Below are 17,490 nucleotides of genomic sequence, written 5' to 3'. Positions count from 1 at the left end.
CACTTGGCTCTCTATTTGCTTTGCTTGGTGGCCCTCTGCTTGGGTGCATTTGAGAACAGTCCATCCAGCATAAGGCTGACTCTGAGACTTAGGGATCAGGGGCAAGAAGGGACTGGACTCTGAGCTCCCTTCCTTGGCTGTTCACTGAAAGCCTCGCACTCCTGTGTGCAGACCCCTTGCTACAGACTGAATGTTTTGAGTTACCACAGACTCCCTCCCCAGATTCACTCGTTGAAACGCTAATCCACAGTGTGATGTTGCCGAGCTGGGGCCTGTGGGGGGTGATTAGGTTTAGAGGGGAGTGTGAGGGTGGAGCCCCAGTGCTGGCATTAGTGCCCATATAAGAAGAGGAAGAGGACACAGCCCCCTCTCTCTACCCTGGGAAGGCACAGCACAAATGGGGCCATCTGCAAGCCAGGGAATGGGTCATCCCCAGGGGCCTTGATGTGGGACTTCCAGCCTCCACGACTGTGAGAATAAATGGTTATAGTGTAGGTCACCTGGCGGATGGTGTTTTGTGACAGCAGTCCAAGCAGACTGAGGCAGCCCTGCTTCACGACAAAGTCAGCTCCCTGATGCCGAGGTGTCGAAGGTGGTGGGAGCAGTAGGCCAGCTTGTGTAGGCAGAGGACTCTCTGCAGCTGGCAGTCCTGCCCACCTCCCAGGCAAGGGAGCCTTCCAGAGCCTTCCAGAGGTGGCGGCCTTGGAGGGCCTGATTGAGCTTGGGAACTGAGGTGATGCTGAAAACGGAGTCCTGAAATGCCTTCATTTCCAAAAAGGTTACCAATCTCCCATGCACCATCTCTCCTGCAAATCTGCTGTCACCCCAGGGTCAGTCTGGCTGTTCAACAGAGCAAAGTGATTTTTTAAATCCTTATGGGCACTCTGTTCAGATGCTAACAATCTGAGAAGATGGCAGGTTACGTGCCCTCAAAAACCATCTTAACTTCTCATCTCAAACTGACCTTTTTGTAAGGGGAAGGAAGGGTAGGTCAGGGTTTGGGAAAAAGGTTAATTGGATAAGAATTGCAGTCCTGTGGCAGTTTTCCTAGTACTTCTTCATCAATCGATCACCCGTTCTTTACCGGTGTCACCAGCGTTGCCTTCCTGGAACACAGGGGCTCAGACACCGTCTCAGTGTCTTGCAGGCCCCTGCGGGCCACAAGGTTGGGTGGCTCATCAGCTTCCTGGAGCTGTGTGGTCATGCATTGCAGTTCCTGGAATCCCGGCTTCCCACAGGCTATAGTCATGTAAGCCTCTCAACTATCACTGAAGCTAAAATCTGTAACTCTGTGAGTTCCCTCATTATTCCCCCGTTAGATTTTAATCATCTGGTTTCTACAGGATTAGTTTCATTAAAGAAATACGAACCAACACAACATAAATGCAGATAAGAATATGGGAAAATCATTTTGTTGTTGAGTGCACAGTCCTTCCACATACTAGAAACCATCCTGCCGGCACTTGGATATGACTAAAGGCGTCAGACGCATTAGTAATGGTGCTGCAATTCATCTAAAACAGTTGCTAGTACAGTTGACAAAGGTTCCGTGTTTTCAGCCGGGACTCCATTAGAGTTTTTAAAGAAGACATTTCCCTGTCTCTAGAGTTACCACAGGTCCCCTGGTATCTTTCCGGGGAGTACCGACACCTACAAGACGTGAAATGAAAGTTTGTTGGATACAGGTTCCAGTCCATTGTCTCCTAGCTGGCTTTCTGGGGGCCCTGTCTCCCAAGTCTTGAGTAGCGCCTCATCTCCAGGCTCAAAGGAATGTAGCGAATCTGTGGGGGAGAGACCTCTAATATCTCGAATACAGCTAAGTCATTAATCACGGCTAAGGTCTGACTTAAACGTTGTACGTAGTCCTTTACCTTCCCTTCTTCATCAACATACGTATCTCCCCCTCCCCATCACAGCCCGAAATGGTCACCCGTACACAATTTCGTAGGGATTCAATTGAATCCCCCTTTGAGGAACCCCTGTTGAGGGCAACAGACAAAACTTGATCCCAATGGAAGATGTGTTTCTTAACACAGTTTGGCTACATTTTCCTTCAAGGTGCAATTCACCTTCTCTACCTGCCCAAAAGCCTGAGGTCTCCATGCCGTGTGGAGTCTCCACTTGATACCTAAAAACTGGCTAAGCTTCCATGTGATTTCTGAAACAAAAGCAGGCCCATGATTGCTCTGGGTGCTGCCAGGTAAGCCAAAGTGAGGAATTACTTCCCTCAGTAGGGCTTTCATGACCTCTGAGTATTTCTGCCTTCTAGTAGGATAGGTCTCTATCATCCTGAAAAGGTATCAACAAAGACTAACAAGTATTTCTGTCCTCGGACCCTCGGCGTCTGGGTGAAGTCTGTTTGTCAAACAGGCACTGCCCTTGGCATTGTGTCCCTTCTTTTTTCTGATGGGAAACTGTCTTAGGGTTGTTCTCGTGGCCCAGGTGGCTTTAGAGATTCCAGGACCTATGAACCATGGTTTCATATAGGTGGTTCAAAACCCCAGCTCTCAGCTTTCTCTAAGTCTGCAGTCGAATATTCAGAGTAGAACTGTGACAAGTCTAAAACAGGAGGCACCAAAGGCATTATAGCTGTTCCCTTGGCAGCCCCGTCACTGCTCGGTCAGCCAGGTTGTTTCCTTTGGCCACTTCAGTGTCCTCTTTCTGATGCCCGGGGCAGTGCGTAACTGCCATCCATAAAGGAACCTGAACAGCCTCTAACAATTTAAAATTTTTGTTGCATGCTTGATCTCCTTTTTATTGTAAAATGTTTTCTGAGCACCTGCTCTGTGCCAGGCGCTGAGCTGAGACTTAGGGATGGAGATGAATCACACCTTTCTGAAATGCTACGGTCTCCCGAGTGGTGTTCCAAGCAAGTTCTGAGAGTCAGCTGTGGCAGGATTACCTGGCATGGCTTGTTAAAACTGTAGATGCGCCGCTGCAACATATGTGTCCCTGGGGTGGGGGAGGTGTTGATAATGGGAGAGGCTGTGCATGTGGGGTCAGGGGAGGGGGCATATGGAAACCCTGTATTTTCTACCCAATTTTGCTGTGAACCTAAAACTACTATATAAAAATAAAATAAAAAAAATAAAATGTAGATGTCTGAGCCCCCAAAACCCAAGTTTACTTGTGTAGAATTTCAGAGGGCGGAGCCCCAACACTTGCAATTGTAAAAGGCCCCTTGCAGAAATCTCATTCACCCTGAAGCTTGAGAACCAGTGGAAATTAGCTGCTTAAATTTCTTAACAACCCCAATTTCATGTTCATTGTATAAAGTACATATACATTAAAAGAAGGAAATTAAAACCACTTATAATCCTGTCCTCCTGAAATAATTATCCTTAGCATTGTATTGAATACCCTTTTAGATATGAATGTGTATCCGTGTATTTAGACATATATATGCAGCATTCACATGTATCTGACACTGTGCTAGGCCCTGGGGGCAGAGACGAGGAAAAGAATGGTCCGACCACGTTAAATGGTGCCTGTTACTGCTCAAAGCCCAGCCCTGGTCATCCACTCACCTGCGCTTACTCTTATCCCACAGGTGTACATCATCAATGTGACCTGGTCCGACTCCACGTCCCAGACCATCTACCGGAGGTACAGCAAGTTCTTTGACCTGCAGGTGAGTCGGTCTGACCTCAAGTGGTGCCCAGTCCCGCCTGGGGCCCTAGTCTCTGGTGGGCTGGCCTCTTTTGGGCTCTCACTCATTCGGAGAACTCCCACAGAGCTCTCAGGGCCAGAGTCTAGGTCAGAGCAGAGGGACAGATGAGGGAACTTGGATGGGCAGGCTGGGCTGGGCTCAGTTTAGGACACTGCAGACAAACACTTGGGGCTTTTTGGCTTCTTCACATGGTCTTAATAGTTTTGCTTTGTCACCCTCTTTGCCTGGCTGGTAGGAAAACAGGGTGGAGAGGCAGGAAGATGGCTGCGGGTGCTGTGTGCATGAGCAGACATGTCTATAAACATCGTTGCAGGCAAAGAAAAGCAAACACACAGAAAAGACTAACAGAAAATAAGCAGTCTCTTGAACTACAGACACAAACGGGCATACCACTGTGTCTGTCCCACCAAATAAGGCTCTTGCTGCCCCGTTTGCACATGTGGACAGTATGTGTGTCTCTCTAATACACACAGGCGAGTTCGAGTGGGGACTGTGTTATGAATCCACAGCTCCATTGCAAACACCTCCCTCGATGCCAGCTGGTCTGCTTAGGCCTCTTTGGGTTACCAGTGGTAGTTTTCCACTCATACTAGCTGAGACAAAAAGGAGACTTGGTTGGAAGGATCTATCAGAGAAGCTCATGCAGTCGACCAGCTGGCGAAGGGGAGTGTCAGACGGTGGCTCCAGGAACACCTGAAACCATGGTTACTTTCCCTCTGTCTTATCTCTGCTTCTCTCTGGGCACTGTACCCTGAGGAACTTGGCTAGCAACAGCTCCTGAATTTCATATCTGTAGTTCCCAACAGTGGACAGGCTGCCTGTCTGCCACTTCCAAATTCAAAAATCCCAGGGAAGACTCTGATTGACCCGGCGTGGTCAGGTGCCCTCTCTGGACCAATCAGTGTGGCTAGGGTAGAGTCTTGTAGCTCAGACATGGCCACTAGGGGGCCCACCCCTATGTATGGGACAGGCACCAGACAAGGCTGCCACCCTTTCTGGTATGGGAAAGCTGAGACATTCTAAATTCTTCCTCGGGGCTCTGAGCCTAGTTTAGGCCAACAAAAACACCAAGAAGAGACACCCACCCCTGGCCCTCACAACCAAGGCCCATTCCTTCTTTTGCAGGCCTCTGGTGGTGACTCATCTCGGGGAGGCCAGGCCTGTGTATTTGCCCCCAAGTACCTGACTTTATCCCATTGTCCTTATCACGTTACCTGTGAGGTGAGCTAGCTTCCTGTATTACAAATCCTCTCCTAATCCAACAATGTGGGGTTGAATATCCCATTGAGTGTGGATTGAAAGCCACTCCTTACCCTCCTGTCTTCTTCCTCTTCCCCCTCCATTCCTGTCCAACCTCCTTGGGTCCTTCCGGCATAAACTGGTGGGATTTGCTGACACCCCATCAATGGGTGTAGTGTGCTGGACAGGAAATGATAACTTAGTCGGGGAGAGGGAACCCTGAAAGGACTCATTGATGAGCCAGATGGGGTCTGAGAGTCAGCAGAAACTCTCACATCAGAACTTTTCTAGCCCCCTTTCTGTTCTGTCCCCTGCCCCCTTCCTAGTTACAGAATCTCACAAGAAAGGAATGCCGCTGCCCCCACTTCTCCCTCTCCTGGAAGGCTTGTTTCCTGTGTGTTGGGAGGGGACACACTGTGCGGAGTGGCTTGTGTGATAGGCTGGCTCTAGCCATGAGCGTGGCCAGGCCTGTACGTGTGCATCATAGCCACCCTGTCGATGCATTTGGGAAAGGGCCTGGGATGCGTTTTCAGAATTTAACTTGGAGCCAAGTGTAGCGTCTTTGTGAGCCCATTTTACAAAACTCATGGCAGGATGACTTCGTGGTGTGCATTTTGGGAAGCTTTCTTATTGGCCAGGGTTTCTGAGTTGCATATGGCAGTGCCCGTAGAAGAAGGACACAGGGCATTCATTGCTGACTCCGTCTCTGGTCACTGGTGGCCCTTGGAGCTCAGTTTTCTGAGAGGGTGGCTTACAGCTTAGGTACTGGGGGTATGTTGCCTGGGACTGGTCATTGGTGCTGTCACCATGTAACTCCAGACAGGTTCAAAACTTCTCTAGGCTCTGCTTTCTCATGTGTAGATGAAGATTGAAATAGTACCCACCCAGGAGGGTTGTTGTGAGGATTCAGTGAGCAAATCCGCCTTTTTCCTGACTCGTGGTTTCCATAGTGAGTTACCCGCTAGCTTGTCTGGTGGTGTTAGCAGGGGACGGGGTGCTGAGCTGCCGCTGAAGGGGTCTGGGGTGCCGTGCCTCCCCAAGTGGCGTTGCTTTCTTGTTTTCCGCACTCACCTTCACTCTGTGCGAGATGCTGCTCTGAGCCAGAGTGGTCATGGTCCTGTAAGCCACCGGCTGCTCTCTCTGGAGCTTGCCATGGAGGGGGCGCCGGTGGGGAGTGTGTTGGGAGTGGGGGTGTGGCCCATAGGTGGCTGTTCTCAGAATCATTTTGCCACTCCATTTTTGCCACTCCCATTTTTGGCGGAGCCTTACTTTGGAAGCCTGCAAGTCCTGGGCTGACTAAGTCAGCCTAGAGGAAGCTGTTAAGCTGGCTTTACCAACTCACGGTTCTGGGCCTTCTGGGGACCATCGACCCCTTTGTGACTCTGGTGGCTCTCCCCAGAAAAAGAGCAGGTGTGTACAATTTTACTTATAGGGTCAGGTATTCACAGACCTCCCTGTGAACCCCCAGTGAAGAGCCGTTGAGCTGAACCAGTTCAGCTCGTTATCCACCCAGTCACATGCATTACCACTTCGGCACCATTTGGGAGTTTATACACAGTATCCAGATCATTGCAGCGGACCTGGATGCCCCTTTGACGGAGCCCTAGCTCCCCTCCCTGTCCCCAGCATGGGCCTCCTCACACTTGCCTCTCTTAATTTCTCCCTCTTCAAATAGTATCTTTTGCTCCTGGTGGAGGTCAGGGTGCCACAGGGAGGCCCTGGGCTCCCAGCTGTCTAATGTAACCTGGAATCTTGTGCAAATGATCCCAGGTGGCCCTGACCCCCTCCCAGCGTAAGTGCAAACTAAGATTTGAGGCCAAGCATCACTCTGGGTTGTCATTTTCAAAGTTTCTGCCAGGACTTACCTGCTCTGCATGTGGTGCTCTTGGGAGATCCTAGGGAATGAAACATCTCAGGCACACACCACAGCAGCCAGTGCTGCCGGGGCGGCAGGCAGCAGGGAGGCAAGAGGGGGAGGACGCGCCTCCAGGAGAGCCAGTGTCTCTTCGATGTGACCCGTGACATCCGTGGGTCCTCGGTAGGGTGCTTTGAACTCTGGAGGAGCATCGGAGAGCTGTTTGTGGTGTGGGGGTGAGAGACCACAGATACCCTGGTAACTGCCCATTCCACACTTAGCTGGAGCCTTCGGGCTGTGCAGGAAAGACCCATCTACCCTGGTATTCCCCGGCTACCCCCACCACTCACGCTCTCTTTTATCTGGTGATTAGGGTCACCAGATACGGATGAGATGTTCAATTAGTTTTGAATTTTAGATAAACAATGAATCACTTTTTTTTTTAGTGTAAGTATGCCCCCAATATTGCAGGGGACATACTGACACTAAAAAAGTTCTTTCTTGATTACCCAAAATGCACAGTTTATCGTGTGTCCTGTGTTCCCACTTGCTAACTCTGGCAGCCTGGCTGCGACTGTGAGTGGTGAGGCTGGACATGTGAAGGTGAGTGAGCCGGGCCGGCCCAGGGTGAGAGAGGACTGGCCCGTGCTGAGGCCTCCAGCATGCTCACATTTTGCAGGGCAGAAATGGTGCAGGCCAGGGAAGAGTCCTTGGAGAGGGATAAGGTCTCTTCCTCTCAGAGTCCACGTCTTGTGGGGAAAGCAGACTTTACACAACTGAGTCCACTGTACATGAAATAAATACCGGAGTGAGAGGGAAGGAACGTGCTATGGGATGAAAGGAAGGAAGAGCATTCTTCTCGGTGGGGGGAGCAGAGAAGATGCCCGTGTGGCTTTGACTGGTGGCAGCAGCCTGGAGTGATATAGCCACACACCTCCATCCGGTTTGGGGGGAATTTGGTTGTTTTTGAGCATTAGAGTCATCAGGGTAAAGTGCGTCCCTGATTTATTTCGTCGTTTGTTCATTCATTTGTGCCTGTTTGCCTGCTTCCTTCTGTCTGTCCATCCATTCATCTACCCTCGGTTTATCTGCTCTTAAGGGCCTGCATTCTATGTCCCAGGTGGGAGGCCAGGCCTTGGAGATTTAGTGATGAGCAAAAGCAGGCCAGGTTACTTCTTTTATGGGCCTTCTAGCTTAGTGAGGGAAGACAGATTGTGTGTATGTGTGTATATGTGTGTGTGTGTGTGTGTGTGTATGTGTGTGTACATATACATATTCTTTTATGCTCTTCCAAATGCTACAAAGAAAGGTACCACAGACATATTGAAGGGAAACCTTATCCTTTTGGATCAGGACAGGTTTCCTTGAAGAGGTTAAGTTTCATCTGACAGATCAATGGGTTATTTTATCTTATTTTACTTTGGGGATCAAGGATACTTTTATGCTTCTAATGAAAGCAAGGCTTTCTCTCCCCAGACAAATGCATGAATGCACATATACAATTCTAGTAGCCTTTTCGGTCTTTCACACCCCCCCGAAATCCTTCCATGGGCACCAGGGTAAGACTTTCTAATTGGACAAGACCCTGTCCTCGGCCTCACACCTTCTGCCTGGAGCCTTCAGACCCAGTGATTCTGCCGCCTCCACACCTGGGGGGCTGCTCACTGGACCCAGCCCCTCTCCCTGCCCCTGGGGGCTTTGGACCGGTAGCTAGGATTCAGTAGCCACTAGCCACATATGGCTACCTGAATTTAAATTTATTTAAATTAATTAAACATCTTAAAGATTCAATTTTAAAAATTAAATTCAATCAATGTTTAAAAATAGATTTAGTTTCTTGGTCACACTTGCTACATTGCAAGTGTTCCGCAGCCACAGTGACCAGCGGCTAAGTATTGAGCGGACACAGAACATTTCTCTCCTCCCGGAAAGTGGCGTGGGACTGTGGTGCCTTAGACCGTCCGGGACACACACAGGCCTGATCCGGCCTGAGGTTCACCCCAGAGCACCCTGCCACTTCCTCGTCCTTTCCCAGTTTCTCTCTAAAATTTTCCAGGGCCCCGGCAGGAAGAGGGACACCACGTTCCATCATGATTTGCCCCATTGACAGAGCAATTCAAATTCAACAGTATTCCAAACACCTCTTTAAAAGCCAGGTCAGGTACAGAGAGGGCTTCTAAGGGCATTTTCGAAGTCAAGTTGGGGACAGGGAGAGGAGAGGCTCTTGGTCTTCAAGTGCAAATTGGTTTCTTCTAAAAACAAGCCACCACTCAGCCCTATCTGACCAGGAAAGAGACCTGTCCTGCAGGGAGCTGGCCAGGCTGAGGCCTGATGTGCAGGCCCGTTTGGCTGTCAAGGGCTTAGCTTCCTCGGAAGAACAGTCAAGGGGAGGAGGAGGAGGGTGAAGGGCTACAGATGCTCTTAAGTTGCCTTCTCACTGGCAGCTGGACCACACTTCCAGCCTCTCCAAACTTCCTCGCACAGCTCCTTCACTGTTAAGTGACTCCCCCAAGGCCTGGCCCCACCGAGGAAGGGCCGGAAGGCTCCATCGAAGGTTGTTTCACAATCTGACCTACAAGGCAATTACTGCAACAGTAATTGCTCCGCAAACACTGGCTCCATGGTGCTGCTGGCCCTTTAGTCTGAACTCTGGCCAGCGAGTGCGCAGGGTCAATATTTGATCAGGGGCAGGAGAGACCCTTTAGCGCCCCCCACACTGCTTGGGAGGTGGAGTCAAGAAGGCCATTCAGGTTTGCCTATTTGCTCTAAAGAACTTAACCTATTCTGAAGAGCTTTTCTCTCTCTTCCTTAGTCATCTCTCCAGACTCCCCACCTGCTTACCCCGCTGAGAGTCACACTCCTTTTCCAGCTAGCTCTCCAATAGCCAGGCTGACGAGGGGCGGACCAAGTATGAGCCCTAGCCGCTAATGACTGGCCTCGAGATGGATGTGTATGTTTGTCTGGGCACGTTACGATGTCATTTATGGAGAGTTGTAGGATCACCGCGATTTTTAGAATTAGAAGAGTTCTATCCCAAGCCCCTGACTTGGCAGGTAGAGATCTGTGTTAGTTTTTCTATTTATCAGATTTATACAAGCTTTAATTTGGGTTGATGTCCAGAGCAAACCTCAGCTGAGGACAGACTGGGGTGATCCTGGGGTGGGAGGTCCACCTGAGAGTAGAAAGTGAGTGGGGGTGGGGTGTCTGTTCTGCAGGCCCTGTCTTTTAACCATCCAGGCAAGCTCTGTGTTGTTTGAGATCATTGACAAATGGGGACCAAAGCTGGGGACGTACTTGGCCAAGTTTGGAGAACAGTTTTGTGTCAAGCATCCTAGAAACTTCTGGTGCCTGGTGTGGCAGTTCTAGCTCCAGCAGTGCGGCGAGCTGTGGGACATTTTGGTTGCTCACCTTGGACAGAGGAGAATTTTGACCTTGACTGAGGTCGCAGGAAGACACATAAAGCCATGTTGTTTGTCATGGCAAAAATGGGAAGCAGCCTCAGTGGCCAGCTGCAGAAGATTGCTAAGGAACCTGGGGTATTCCCATGCCACTTTGTACAGCAGTCAAAACAAATGAGATTGATCTCAGTTTTGTGGGCGGATCTCCCAGAAATGTTAATGAATGCCTACTGCAACCTTCAAAACAATATTTATTGTTATTCAGAGAGCAGTTATTCAGCAGTTATTCAACAGCAGTTATTCAGAAGCAACAAAAAGAGGCATCTTTTGCAAGTACATGTACATTGTAAGTGTATGAATATTTTTAAAAATCTGGAAGGATGCCCTCCAAATTGGTAATAGAGTTATCTCTGAAAGTGGTTTGGGGGCATCAGTGGGAGAAGGGGTTCAATCAGGGAGGAACCTTAGCCTTATTGGTAATGTGATTTTTTAAGAAGCAGAAATTCACATAATTCACAACATTAGTATTTAATACTCAGAAAGACACCTAGTGGGGAGGTAGAGAAAGTGGGAGGTCTGAAATAAAATACGCCTTTCATGGTCATTACTGCGTAATGGGACAGAAAACACACAGGTTAAAAAAATACCTAACCAGGGAAAGAAAATGAAAATAATTATTAAAATTACATTGCTTCGTATTTCCTGAACCATCATTCTCGGTCATTCCTATGGAGTATAACTGGTTAGAAGTCATCATAGCAAACAGCAAATCCCAAGGGCCCGTCCATAGCATCTCATCAGACTGGAGTCTAGGATTCAGATGGTGCTCCAGACACGGGACCAGGACAGAGCATCGGGGGGTGGCTCTTGCATCGAGACGGAACATTCCGAGGGGCATGGCCATGGAGTGCAGTGCGTAAGGGCGGGTGCTTCAGGGCCAGGATGGTCCAGGGCCAGGATGGTCAGCTTCCAAGACCCGCTGCTCCCGCCCTTACTGTGTATGACCTGTGCTGAGTTCTTCAACTTCTCTGTACTTCAGTTTTCTCATCTGTAGGATGAGGATAATATAAAACCTGCCTCATCGTAAGTTTTCCACCCAGAAAAGCTCATTAGAGTAGCTTAAGAATAAAATGAGACAACTCGTAATCAAGACAGTCCTTGGAATCGTGACTGGCATGAAGACCAGACAGGGAAGCTGCAGCCTCACCAGGAGGACCTTTAGAAACTTGACTCCGAGGGAAGGTAGCTGGACATCCCCACCCCACCCGGAGGCTGAGGCTTCTTCCCGGGTCTCATTTAGACAGACTTCACTTTCACCACTTCGCTCAGTCTGCCTCTAGGTGTGGGCGGCGGGTGGTGGTGTTAAGGGTTTTCCAGATAATACTTTCACCTCCAAAGTGTAATTATCAACCCACCTTTCTCCCAGCAACACTGTTAGGAAAACGCTGCTTTTTAAAAAGTAATTATTGGTTGACAGTGTTTCCTTGCTCTTGGGAAGAGGCATCGTTCAGATCCCTGAGGGAACAGAGGGGGATTTCAGGGGAGCCCTTTGGGCATTCCAGTGGCTCCTGGAGATTCTGTGGCTGGTTTCCTCTCCCCTTGGAAGCCAGCGTTTGTCTCGGTCCCTCCCTCTCATCTGGCCCTCTTGGCCCAGGGGTGAACTCCAGGTTCCTCTAGTCTCCTGACTTCCCCTCTGGTGGGTTCTGTGCTGAGACAGACGGGGGGTGGGGGGGCGGTGCTGCGGGGTGTCTGTTCTCCAGGGAGCGGCAGGAAGGGAGGGCCTGGTGAAATGGTACCTGCAGGCCACTCGGGAGGGAAAGTAGTGCACCAGTGAGCGGGAATCCTGGGGTTACTTGGCGTGCGCCAGAGCGTACTCCACGTTGTGTCTCCCCCTGTCCGGGCAGGTGGAGTCTGCACAGAGTCTGTATGGTGACCTCCTTTTGTGCAGTGTCCCCAGCGCCGTGGCTGGAGCAACACTGTACACGAGGAGCCCAGCAGGTCCAGAACGGAAGGAGGGGTGGTGGCTGTCGGCAGAGTACATTGGGGAGGGCCCCCACTCATCTGTACATAAAGGAAAATAACCCCTAAAGAAGGGGGCAGGGGCCTAGAACCATTGCCATTGTGTGTGTTATACATTGCGGGGTGCTATATCGGCAGAACCGTCCCCCGGGCAGAGCCTAAGGATACAGAGAGAGGAAAGAAGCTTGCCTGACACTCAGCCCTCAAATTAATCTTCTCCTGTGCAGATGAGTTCTTGATCTGTGAGCACCTTTCTAGGTACCTGTGCTTATATGGCCAATGGCCTGTAGGTGATCCAGGCCCATGCCTGGAGTTCTAGGGAGCTCTGAGTGACATAAGGCCCTGTCAGACGACACCCATGCTTGTGCACCAGGAAGTCAGGAGCCAGCGCTGCCCTTTGCTGGTCACTCAGCCTCCCTCTGGGACTGGGGTGGGGAAGCCCCTTTGTGGACACCGAGGAAAGTTAGAAGAGAATGTCCTGTGGGCTTTAAACCTGGGCACTGCTCAGAGGCTCCGACCTCTGGGTGAAGTCTTGAGAGTGTGGGCATGGGGGCCTGGAGGGCTGCCTGCGCCCTCAGTGACTGTCCCGCAGGGCTGACACAAGCATCCCTTCGGGGGAAGAAAGCAGCTGTGTGCAACTGTCACAGCGTGGAAGGTACGTGCCGGCCAGCCGGCATTAACCGCATCCACTGGGGAGTCCGGGGAGGAATTGTAAGTTTTACAACCAGAAGACTCCTAGAGATCATCAAGCAGGATGGTGAGTGTCGGGCACTCGTGCTGCCACTCTCCGGTCTCAAACCCACGACAGCCGTCATCGTCAGACCTTGGCACGCGCCCATCCTGCACCTGTGGCAGGCAATGTTCGTCCCTCCTGAGCCCAGACAGGGCCTCAGAGTCTTCCTAGAAATACAGGACTAATTATCATCAGGAAGACACTACCTATCAATTGGCAATGGCACCTTGAGATGACACTATTGTCCACCCTCTGATGTAGTTCATTTCCTTTATTTGACAGAGGAGGAAGTGAGGCCCTAAGAGGAGAAGTGATTTGTCCAAGTTACAGGGCCAGCAAGTGACAGCGGGCCTGGAACTCAGGCAGCCTAGCTTCTAGTTCACTCCAGCCTGGAGGTCGAGCCTCCCATCCTGAAGCCTTCTTTCTGTTTTTGGCTGAGGAGGGCAGGAAGCATTGCTGAGGGAGCTCCTGGGGGTGCAGGGGGTCATTCACTCTCCCTGGAGAGAAGGTACCTGTGCAGAGGGCAGAAGCTTTCTCTCTGGCTCCTAGGAAGGTGGGACGGCAGCTCTTTCACAGGATCGGCTGCTTCCTGGAGCTCAGCCCGCATGCCCTGCCCACGTCCGCCCGCCTCTCTGGTTGGATAATAAACCCCAGCTCTGCCGGAGGCAGCGTCTGAGTCAGGCCACCTGCATGACCACCCGGAGCTGCACACCTTGTTTTCCCAGCACAAGGATGTCATGTCAGGGTGTGTTTGAGTGTTACGTCTGGGAGGCCTCGGACTGCGGTTACCGCTTCTGGCACCTCCCTCCTCCTCTGGTTCCCGGTTAGCTCTGCCCTCTGTGGGCCCGCATCTACCCTTCTTTGGATCACCAACAGGAGAGTTGGCTGGAAAGCGGGTGGGGGACCGTGTCCTCCTCCAAACTGGAGAATGGAGGGCAGGAAGACCTCTGGTGGTGGCCAGGTGAGTGGTGTGTGTGTGGGTGTACACTGTACATCCTGTGAAGCCTTCAGCTGCGACTCCCTTACTGAACGAGGGCATTTCAAGCCATTTTGAAGAGTGCCAGCTACGTGCCCTGCACTGGGTTTGGTACTGGGGACCCCGAGAAGAAAACTCAGGGTCATCTTGGGTGGAAAAGCCAGGCTGGCAGCCTTGGCCTTGGCTGGAGCTGCCAGCTGGTGGAGAATCAGGGAGAAGGCACAGGATGGGTGAGGTGCCCCAGGTGCAGACCTCCGCCATCTGGCTTGCATGCTGGGGACCTCCCAGCCAGCTTGTGGAGGCAGCTCCTGGATCTGGGGCCTGGCGGTCTTGGCGTCCTTGCATCACCCTCCCTGAGGACGGCAACAGTTGGTTTAGCTTTGACTCTTAGGGAACTAGGCGTGTGGGACAGCTGGGGTGAGCTGTGGGAGCCAGGGCTGTGGCTCGTTTGAGGGAAGGGTTTGATCTTCTGGCTGGCAGGAGAACTGCCCCCAGCTGGGTGCCCCAGAGAGGCCAGCTGCAGGGATTCCCCTCACCAGCTGCCTGCCACCCCAGCTGGGTCTCAGTCCCCAGGTGATTATAGAGGCTGCAATTCCTGCATCTCAGGATGTTCCCACAGACCAGGCCACTGTAGGAGTTGTTGGAGAGTTGGCACTATTTCCTTCATATCCTCACTGTGGCTGGAGCCAAGGAAGAAAGATTTTAGATTCCTCTGAGACCCCCACAGCTGGGGGACAGCAGGCTCTCAGAAGAGTTTGTGGGATTTCTGGTGCCAAATTCTCAAATTTCTAAGTGGGGCAGTGTCTCATAGGGTTGGGAAGCTCGGGCTCTATCAGACAGTCTTCTGTGTGTGTCTGTGGGGGGGTGCCTTGGCCCCACCCACCTCTTACCAGCTGTGTGACCCTGGACAATCACCTAAACTCTCCGAGTCGCAGCCTTTTGATCTGGCAAATGGCTCTAACTGCAGAAGCTGCCCAGAGTGGTTGTGAGATGTCCAGGAGATAAGGCTCAGGAACCTTCCCCACCGAACCTGAAACAGCTAGGAAGCGCAGTTAGCATGGTGGTCATTCCGTTGTTGCCTCTGGCCCCTCTGGGGCGGGGTGCGGGGGAACAGGGGCTCTGGCTGTTCCCCTGTGTAACTATGTCTGTTCAGCCTGCACTAGGGGCACATGGTCCCAGCCATAAACAGGTCTGAGGCACCCCTGAGCTGCAGCAAAGAAAGGCTCCGAGGCTGGCCAGGAGACAGCCCGAAACCCAGGCCAGGGTTTGGCTCCGTCTGCTAATTATGGAGCGTTTATCTGGTGCCCAGCAGAACAAAGTGGCCAGTTCAGCTACGCTGGAAGTCTGAGCTCAGTGCTGGCGGGGGGCTGGGGAGGAGGCTAGGAATGGGGCTGAGATGGGGGGGTCCCTGGGGCTAAATGGACCACATTCAGATATACCTTAAAAAAAAACACCCAAACCAAACAGGAAGCACGAGGCTGGTGCATGGGCTGGAGGTGGGATGCCTGCAGAGAGGATGGTTCTGCGTACAACAAGCGGCCATTCTCCCCGCCGAGACAGTGCCGGCTGGTCTCCCTAGGGGGCATCTCTGTGGAAGGCCGGCCTGGCGGGCTCCCCAAGGACATGGGTTGTTTATCCTCAGGTTCCCAGGGCTCTGCACCTCATCTTGGAGCCTGTGAGGAGGGAGTCTCACTGGGAGGGTGGAGGGACCCCTCTGTGTGCACCCCTTCTCCCCTCATCTTCCTTGTATTGGGGCGGGACCAAGATGGGAGGGATGGACCTGGAAATCTCCACACGTAGGAGGGCTCAAAAATGTGCAAGGCTATCCCTTCCTTTATGTATTTTGGGGTGCAGCTGGGACGCTGGGCTACTTTAGAACACCTGTGATTTTTGGCTGTGAAGTTCAAGGTGCAGAATGGTGGAGCTGCAGAACCACCTTCCCGGCAGCGAGTGAGGGGCAGGATTGAGATCGGGCAGCCTGGCTCTGGAATCCAGTCACTAAACCCCTCTTGTCCATTGTTGCCAGTCAGAAGTTGGATGTGGCCCCTACATGGGCCGGAGCACCGCAGGGGTGGCCTGGGAGGCCCTGGCCCCCCAGAGAAGAGAGGGGCACTTTCCCTCCCTTGCCAGGAAGGCTTTCGGAGCAGGTGGGGCTGGACGGGCCGCTGGGGATGGATGCTGCCCTGACCCCCTGCCCTCGCTGGGAAGGGTTGGGCTGGGCAGAGAGAGAGAAAGCATCACTTTCCCTGAGGATGTTCATTTCCTTTTCTCTGTCTGTGAGTCTTGGATTCTCCCTGCGGTGTTCTCTCTCTGTCTCTGTCTCCAGTTTCTCTGCTCGTCTCTCTATATCTCCACAAGGGTCTCTGAGTCCAGGCCTGTCTCTGGGAGTGGCTGTCTGTCCCTGTGGCCTTTCCCCAGCCTCTGTGGCGCTGGTCACATGTCTTTGCCAGTCTCCCGAGAGGGCTCCTGTGCAGGCATTCCTCTCGGAATCAGATGAGCTGCAGCTCTCTGATGGGAAGTCTGCACTGCCTCCCAGGGACACCCACGATGGCCACCCATGAGCTGTTTCCTCCCCGGAGAGATGTGAGACTGCAGCCCCACTTCCCTGTCCCATGCTGTGTCAGCCCCAGGAGCACAGGGGACGGGCCGTGCTCCCAGCCCCGACCTAGGCCATCCTGGAGAGGCGGGCCTAGGGTGTTTGGGGGTTAGGGCTGGGCACACATAGGGCAGGAGTTTCTGGCTGCTCTTTCCCCTCTTTCCCTTCTCTGGCTGGACTGGGGGTCTCCTGGGTCTTATCTGTCTGTTTATCACCTGATCCCTCCCCACCCCATGCTAGCTGTTTTTCTATGGCCATGCCTGCCCTGCCTCTGTCCCCTGCTAGAAATAGCTGAGCAGTGGCCATTTGCCCAGGAAAGGGAGTGCCCTTTGTAGGGTCACACTGGCCCTCAAAATACCCCACCAGCTGTTTCAATCTGGGTCAGGTAGGACATCAGGAACAGGCGTGGGGCAGGGCTCTGCCCTCCCTCTGGCATCTTCTTCCCGTGAGGGGCAGTTCTCTCTGGTCCAGGCCTCTGTCATCCACTAGAGGGTGGGGGGTGGGTGAGTACCTGACCATGTTTGTTGAACACCTGCCATGGACCGGTCACTTGGTCCGGGGTGGGGCTGAGGGAGTGGAGACAGATGGAACATGAGCTGACCTGCGGGCTAACTCTTCAAGGCTTTCCTACTTATAAGTCACACATGTGCTTGCCCCTCGGCATGGTCTAAACCTGGCTCCTCTCTAGACCCCTTCCTCTGCCTTCTCCTCCCCCCTTCCCTCTCTCAGTCACTGTCCCACCTCTCACCCCCACGGACCCCTCCTCTCAGCCCCCGGGGCCGAGCCCCCCTGATTTTGCACCTGCGTCACAGCGTTCTTCCCAGGGTTCCCCACGCTCCAGCCTGGCCCCTTCCAGCCGCTCCTCATCTTTTCTTTTCTGTTGGGTTGGCCAAAAGTCCATTTGGCCTTTTCTGTAAAATAAAAGACACATTTTTTCTTTTCACTGATAACTTGATTGATTTGGATACATTGAGTATGTCGGCTCTCTCCCACGTGTTATAACA

General features: G+C 52.3%; 1 protein-coding gene across 4 annotated transcripts in view; it reads left to right on the top strand.

Moving 5' to 3' along the window:
• SH3PXD2A (SH3 and PX domains 2A) overlaps nucleotides 1–17,490 on the top strand; it is a 224,141-nt gene that overhangs the window by 42,915 nt on the left and 163,736 nt on the right. For 3 of the 4 annotated variants that reach the window (XM_028511893.2, XM_028511891.2, XM_028511892.2), the window contains exon 2: nucleotides 3,551–3,631. In XM_028511893.2, coding sequence (XP_028367694.1) covers nucleotides 3,551–3,631 — 81 coding nt within the window. Of the gene's footprint in view, nucleotides 1–3,550; nucleotides 3,632–13,676; nucleotides 13,876–17,490 lie in introns of those variants that run through there. The other variant, XM_036027247.1, reaches the window with a different exon arrangement.

The sequence above is a fragment of the Phyllostomus discolor genome, chromosome 5 (assembly GCF_004126475.2).
Source record: "Phyllostomus discolor isolate MPI-MPIP mPhyDis1 chromosome 5, mPhyDis1.pri.v3, whole genome shotgun sequence".
Taxonomy (NCBI): Eukaryota; Metazoa; Chordata; class Mammalia; order Chiroptera; family Phyllostomidae; genus Phyllostomus; species Phyllostomus discolor.
Note: the sequence above shows the minus strand (reverse complement) of the source record. Positions and strands in the feature narration are given on the sequence as shown.